General features: G+C 51.9%; 1 protein-coding gene across 1 annotated transcript in view; it reads left to right on the plus strand.

Annotated features, from left to right (window-relative positions):
- The window catches only part of LOC134449772 (potassium/sodium hyperpolarization-activated cyclic nucleotide-gated channel 2), a 43,748-nt gene extending 40,179 nt beyond the window's left edge, over positions 1-3,569 (plus strand). Inside the window, exons 9-12 of the mRNA XM_063199880.1 lie at positions 1-302; positions 381-1,579; positions 1,829-1,953; positions 3,421-3,569. The exon at positions 1-302 is cut by the window's left edge and continues 657 nt beyond it. Of these exons, the coding sequence (XP_063055950.1) occupies positions 1-302; positions 381-1,579; positions 1,829-1,953; positions 3,421-3,569 (1,775 nt within the window). The remainder of the gene's footprint in view (positions 303-380; positions 1,580-1,828; positions 1,954-3,420) is intronic.
- The last annotated feature ends 3,931 nt before the right edge of the window (positions 3,570-7,500 follow it).

The raw sequence follows: 7,500 nt of genomic DNA on the forward strand, positions 1-7,500 counted from the left end.
CCGTCGCCATGACGCCCTCTCCGTCATCGGTCGGACCTCCGTCAGCGTCCGCCATGGGCGTGACAGGGGCCTTGGCAGGAAGCAATGTGGCTAAGACGCCTACCACACCTGCCTCGTCCGTTTCAACTCCTTTGCAAAGTGGGCGGACCCTTCACTACAGTCTCCGCCTACACGGTGGCGATCACCCTTACGCCTCAGCCAGTGGCGCCTTAGGAGCGACGACCCCGCCCTTCCACAAACTCTCCCAGCCCCCTCCTCCTGCCCCTTCCTCCTCCTCCTCCTCCTCCTCGACATCAGCAGCAGTGGGTGTTGGCGGGCTACCTGTAGCGGTTGCTGTGGCGACCCTCCCGCCCGACATGCGCAATCTGGTGGCTGTCCAGCAGGGGGCAGCCAAGGAGGCGCTGTTGCGGCACAGCACCCAGGGGCTGCCCCAGTTCGCCCTAGGTCGCCTCACCCAGGAGGCTCGCCTACTGTCGGCCTCCCAGCCCACGCTGCTCCTACCCCACCGGGCCTGGGCCTCCAGCACCCCCAGTGGCTCCGGCTCCTCCACCAGTGGCCCCCAGCACTCCTGCCCCCCACCCCTGCATCGCAAGGCCTCTGGAGGAAACCTGCTAGCCGCCCCTTTCCTGGCAGGGCAGCTGGCCAGGGGGGCCAGTGCTGGGGTGCTCAGTTCTAACACCCCATTGGTGGTGGGTGGCCAGATCTTGCCCCCGCCTCTACAGATGCAGGCACAGATGCCGCCACTGCCCATGCAGGTTCACTTGGTGCAGGCGCCCATGTCTGCCCCTGTGTCACCTGGCAACAAGCAGACGGTCTTGTCCTCGTGCTCCTCGTCCCCTACCTCCACAATAGCGCGCCCCAAACCCTCCCACACGCCCCCGTCTGGCTCAGCCTCCCCCACACACTCATTAACCCCTCCTCCCAGTGCTGGTCCCCCCCCTCTTCCCCCCCCCCATGCTAAGCCTGCTTCTGCTTCTGCTTCTGCCTCTGCTTCTGCCTCTGCCTCAGCATCCTCCTCCCCGTCTGCCTCTCCCTCCCCCTCCTGCTCCTCTCCCTCCGCCATCCCCACCCTCATCCAGAGCTCTCGTTTCAAGCTGTCCCCCACCCCGCTCTCCTTTGCCAGTCCTCCTCCCACCTCCCCCCTGGCCCAGGCCTCCACCCCCTCCCAAACACCCGCCGTCCCCACTCGCACCTCCAGCCAGACCACCAGCGGCCTGTCCTCCTCTCCTCCCTGCCACTCCCCCTCCCCTCGGCCCCCCAGTACTCCCCAGTCTCCCCACACCCCTAGTGCCACTCCAGCCTATGCATCCATGCCCCCACACTCCCCTGCCATGAATGTGACCCCCACTAAAGCCTTCACCCCTGCTGCCTCTGTCTCTACCACTGCTGCGTTTGCCAATGCTGCTACTCCCACTGGCCCGGCAACCATTCCCTCCGCTGTGACAGCTGCTCCCTCTGCCTTGACAACTGCTACATCAGTCAAGACAACTACTCCCTCCACCCTAGCAACCACTGCTGCCACCCTAGCAACCTCTCGCTTTATTGTGACCACCACTCCCTCAACCCTGGCAACCAGCCCGTCAGCCAAGGCACCCAGTCCATCTACCAAGGCAGCCACTCAATCTACCCTAGCAACCACTGTTTCTACCGTAGCAACCTCTCGCTTCATTGTGACAACCACTCCCACAACCCCGGCAACCAGCCCATCTGCCAAGGCAACTGGTTCATCTACCCAAGCAGCCACTTCCTCTGCTGTAGCCACCTCTCGTTTCACTGTAACAACCACCCCCGCAACCCCAGAAACCAGTCCCTCTGCCAGCGCAATCAGTCCGTCTGTGAAGGTAACCACTCCCTCCACCTTAGCGACCACTCCCTCTTCCCTCGCAACTCCTTCCTCCGCTGTAACAACCATACCTTCTGTTGTAGCAACCTCTCCCTGTACCCCAGCAACCAGTCACTCCACCACATCAACCACTTCCTCAACCCTAGCAACTTCTTCTTCATCAGTAACAACCACTTCTTCTATAGCAAATGCTCCCTCTACCCTGACAACCACTCCCTCCACCTTAGCAACCACTGCCACTGCTGTAGCAACCATTCCTTCCACCAGTGCAACTTCTCGCTCTGCTTTAGGCACCAGTCCCTCTACCAAGACAACCAGTCCCTCCACCTTAGCAACCCCACCTTCAACTAAAGCAACCAGTCCTTCCTCCACTGCCACCACACCCACTCCCAAGACAATCACCCCCTCTACCAAGGCAAGCACTCCATCCTCAAAGGCCACCAGTCCTGTTAGTGCGGCAACTAGTCCCTCCACCCCATCAACCAGCCCCTCTACCAAAGCAGCCACCTCCTCCACTCTGGTAACCTCTCCCTCTCCCCTATCAACTAGTCCTTCAGCCAAGTCAACCACCTCCTCTATCAAGCAAGTCACTCTCCCTATCCCAACAACCACCAAGGCAACGATGAAGTCTAGTCCCTCTAGTAAGAGTCCCTCTAGTAAAAGTCCCATGACCCCAGCAACCAGCCCCTCTACCAAGGAAATCAGTCCAACTACCAAGCAAACTAGTCAATCGACCTTAGCAACCAGCCCTTCTACCAAGCAAACTAGTCAATCTACCCTAGCAACCAGTCCCTCTACCAAGCAAACTAGTCAATCGACCTTAGCAACCAGTCCCTCTACCAAGCAAACTAGTCAATCTACCCTAGCAACCAGTCCCTCTACCAAGCAAACTAGTCAATCGACCTTAGCAACCAGCCCCTCTACCAAGCAAACTAGTCAATCTACCCTAGCAACCAGTCCCTCTACCAAGCAAACTAGTCAATCGACCTTAGCAACCAGCCCCTCTACCAAACAAACTAGTCAATCGACCTTAGCAACTAGTCCCTCTACCAAGCAAACTAGTCAATCTACCTTATCAACCAGCCCCTCTACCAAGCAAACTAGTCAACCTACCTTAGCAACCAGTCCCTCTACAAAGGCCTCCAGTTCTACTACCAAGGCACCCATTCCTCAAGCAATCACACCCTCTACCAAGGCAACCAGTCCTGTTACTACAGCAACCACCACACCCATCCCCAAGGCAACCAGTCAATCTACCAAGGCGACAAGTCCATCTACTAAGGCGGCCTCTCCTATTTCCAAGGCAACTAGCCCCTCTGCCAAGGCAACCACTCCCACTGCCCAAGCAACCAGTCCATCCACCTTAGTGACTACACTTTCTACCAAAGCAAGCGCTCCCTCTGCAAAGGCAACGAGTCCCCCTACCTTAGCAACAGCACCCACTGCCAAGTCCACTACTCCCTCTTCCTTAGCAACCAGTCCCTCTGCCTTGACAAAAAGTCCCTCTACCAAGGGAATGAGTCCCCCTACCTTAGCAACGGCACCCTCTACCAAGTCCACTACTCCCTCTACCTTAGCAACAAGTCCCTCCCCCCGTAGCCCAGCTGCCTCCACTGCCACTTCTGCCGCCCCAGTGTCCCCCAGACTGGGCCGCAAGGAGCCAGAGCTGCCCCATAGCAAGGCAGACGCCAAGAGCCCCAGAGACAAACTGCCTCATCAGATGTGAGCCAGTGTGTGTGTGTGTGTGTGTGTGTGTGTGTGTGTGTGTGTGTGTGTGTGTGTGTGTGTGTGTGTGTGTGTGTGTGTGTGTGTGTGTGTGTGTGTGTGTGTGTGTGTGTAAGGGATGGAAATAAGCACCCGTCCACCTGCCACCTACCAATTTGGCCTTTGGCGGATGAAATATGTCAACCCACCTGTCACGTTGACGGGTGAAATTTTTCTACAGGCGCCCGGGTTAATGCTGAAATGTGCTGAATTATATGCAGTATTCAACATCAAAGGTTTAAGCCAATTGGTAATGAAAAGAGTTATTGGCATCACAATAACTGAATTTAATGACCTCTGAAACTAAAGTGTTCATCAGAAAATGATCTTAGTTGGCATTACAATGTTTGCAACGTTTGAATATGAACTGGTAAAAATGGTGACTGGTAAAAATTGTGAGTGACTGGTAGATTTTAGAATCTTCCCGCCACAGTGATTGGTGGGGAAAATGTTTAAGTTCCACCCCTGTGTGTGTGTGTGTGTGTGTGTGTGTGTGTGTGTGTGTGTGTGTGTGTGTGTGTGTGTGTGTGTGTGTGTGTGTGTGTGTGTGTGTGTGTGTGAGTGTGTGGGTGTGGGTGTATGTGGGTGTGGAAGGGGGTTGTATATCCAGCACCATGTCTTGCTCGGAGTGTGTGCAGGGATGGCAGCGGCATGAGAATCCAAGCCTGTGAGAGTGAGTGTGTGTGCATATGTTCGAATGGGTGTGTATGTGTGGTTTGTCAGTGGTTGTGTCAGGAGGCGAGGGAGGGAGCTGAGGTGGCCAGGCCAACAGATGGACAAATAACCGGTTCTAGAACCCTGAGACATAAAGCCCAGCCCTGACCCATCAGGCCCACTGACCTATCAGGTTGCATCCCTGTAGGCTGGAGTGTACATCCAATGGGGTTTGCATCCCTCGGACCCCCTTGACTGCAGTGCAGCCAAGGGGGATTGCAGCCCTGTGGGCTGGTGTTTGCAGCCAGGGGGGTTCACAGCCCTGTAGCTTGGAGTTTGACACCATCCCTGCCACATACCTGGAAGCTAGTATTTGCATACAGGGTGGTTTGGACCCTGAAGACTCCTCAAGGCTGGTTGGCTCTTTCCATCCAGTAGGGAATTAGTTCGGATCTCTGCAAGCTCCTGGACTGCATCAGCCGGGACTGCTGGTCATCTGCAGATGCTGCAAGAGAAAGGGATGTGTTAGGCTGTGCTAATTGGACCAGCAAAGTCTAAGGATCCCCTTGGGTCCACTTCCCTGAAGGCTGGTGTCTGCAACCATTCGGTTTCAAATCCCTGAAAGCTGGGGTTTACAGCAGCCGGGACTGCTGTTCATCGTCAGATACTGATGGAGAATGGGGAGCGCTGGGGGACAGTGTGCTTGAGCCAGCAAGGACTTAAAAGGAACTGGTGTCTGCAACCATGGAAGTTTGTATCCCGGGAGTTTGGCCTTTGCAACAGACAGGCCATTGTCCGTTATCTATATATGCAGATGTGTGTAGGGGTGTATTGCAGAATGGTGTTCCGGAGTCTATTGTTTAATGGTCTGCTGGGGTTTAACAGCTCAGTAGAATTCTACACAGGGGAAAGAAAGGTGGAGTTGTCCATTCCAGCAGCCCAGCCAACTGACATCCTTGGACTGGACATTCTTGGCTTGGCTTTGGATGGGATGTTTAAATCTCCTCTAGTGGATCTAGAGTGAAACAGCATAGACTCTAGAACAGGACTGGATGTCAAACCGTACCCAACATCATCAGCACACTGGGGGCTGAAATGTCTTAATGCAACAAAACAGGAACAAATGGGGGTGGGGGAGGAACTACACTGTGTTCTTCATCAGAACCAGTGTGTGTTGTGCTTTGAGATTTCTACAAAATGGCAACAGTGTTAAAAGGCAGTTGCTGTGTTTTTGTGCATAAACCGTACTGTACACACAATGTTGGTACATAGTATGTGATGTAAGAAAGGGAACAATCGTAACCATCAAGCAATTTAGGATTTGTGTGCACAAAGCCATGTTTGAATTTGTGAGTTCGGCAGAAATGGGGTTTCCTTTCTATTTCAAGGTATTTATTTGCGAATGTGGATGGATCAGGATCATGACTAGCCACCAAGGGAGCGAGTATACATGTGAGGGCACTGTTCTGTAATATAATATAATATAATATAATATAATATAATATAATATAATATAATATAATATAATATAATATAATATAATATAATGTAGCTCAAACGTGTGTACTGGCGCCCCCACTGGAAACTCTTGATCCTACACCTATATCACACCCTGGGCCCAGAAACCGCCAGAAACCACCTTACACTGTCACATGGACAATGGAGTAAAACACAAACCAATGAAAGCTTCAACTTGAAACCGATAACCGATTTTTTTCAACAACCTAAAGGAATACAGGGTTCCACTGGTGGATTGGCGTGCATAAATCTAGAGACTTATAAGACTTAGGCTACTGTGCATATAAGTCAGTGCTGTCCTACAAAGGCAAAGTGCAATTAGTACTCCAACATTGAAACTGAGAAAAAATACCTATAAAATTGCCATTAGGTTGGATATTGTTGTTACTGCAAATTTTACATATCAATATTTTTAATACTAGACACACGAGGCTTTGTCACGAGATAAAACAGGTGTCATGAAGACCACTTTCAGTCTAAACTCAGAGACTGCATGTTGCCTTTATACACAGAATAGCACAGGAAGTAATTGTTCATGCCTCTTTTACACCACCATGTCACACTGCACATATAAACAATGGGTCACCTCATGGAACAAAACAAAAACCCTCAGAAAATGTACACATTGGTGTGTGCCTCAGGAAAACACACTTAATGAGGTCATCATAATACTGTTGACGCCCCCCTCCCCACTACACTCCAATGATGGTCAATTTGTTCAGTCTGCAGTCGGGGCTCGAACTCACAACCTTCCAGTCACAGCTACAGTTTAGCATGGGAGCACAGGTGTGATCCCACTGAGCTTAAGGCTTACTCTAGGCCAATAGCTCAGTGCCTCTGCATTTCCATGAGGCTACGTGAGGGAGGTTTACTAATGTTTTACTGCCGAACTCACGCATCCGTCACAAACGCATGTCCTATCCCCCCTCCAGAGTTACTGGAAAGGCCGACATCAGAAGGGTACCTCCCAGCTCCAGTCCAACTCGCATTCACCAAAGTGTAACATTTTTCTCATAAGAAAAAGAAGAAGAAAAATATAATGTTGACATTTAAAAAAGGGTAATAACTGTAAAGATGACTATCAGTAATTCCTGTTGATCAGAGTATTTAGATCATGAGTAATTCTCTTGTAGTTTCCTGTGAGTCTCGGGTGTTTGGTGTTAGTTTTGGACACATCGCAGCTCTCACCCCATCTCTCCATCACACGCAACACTGTAGCTCAGTTGTGTTTTATTGTGTCGCACTTAAATTGCTCCCTGTGCCACAGTGGCCGTACAGTGCTTTAGTTCCACCCTAGGTGCCCCTGTAAATATGTCCCTCTCTCTTTCTCTTTGGTGGGTCTTTGTATGTCTCCTTCTTGAACACATGTGTACCCTGCAGCACTCCCAACGGGAGTGTTATTTAGACACACACACACTTACACGCACACACACGCACGCGCGCACACACACACGCGCACACACGCACAGAAACACACACACACACACACACACACACACACACACACACACACACACGCGCACACACGCACAGAAACACACACACACACACACACACACACACACACATAGACAAATGCTGATGCGCGCATACACACACACACACACACACACACACACACACACACACACACACACACACACACACACACACACACACACACACACACACACACACACACACACACACCTGGGTACATAGGCTTTTATCTCTGTCACCTT

Source organism: Engraulis encrasicolus, chromosome 5 (assembly GCF_034702125.1).
Source record: "Engraulis encrasicolus isolate BLACKSEA-1 chromosome 5, IST_EnEncr_1.0, whole genome shotgun sequence".
NCBI lineage: Eukaryota > Metazoa > Chordata > Actinopteri > Clupeiformes > Engraulidae > Engraulis > Engraulis encrasicolus.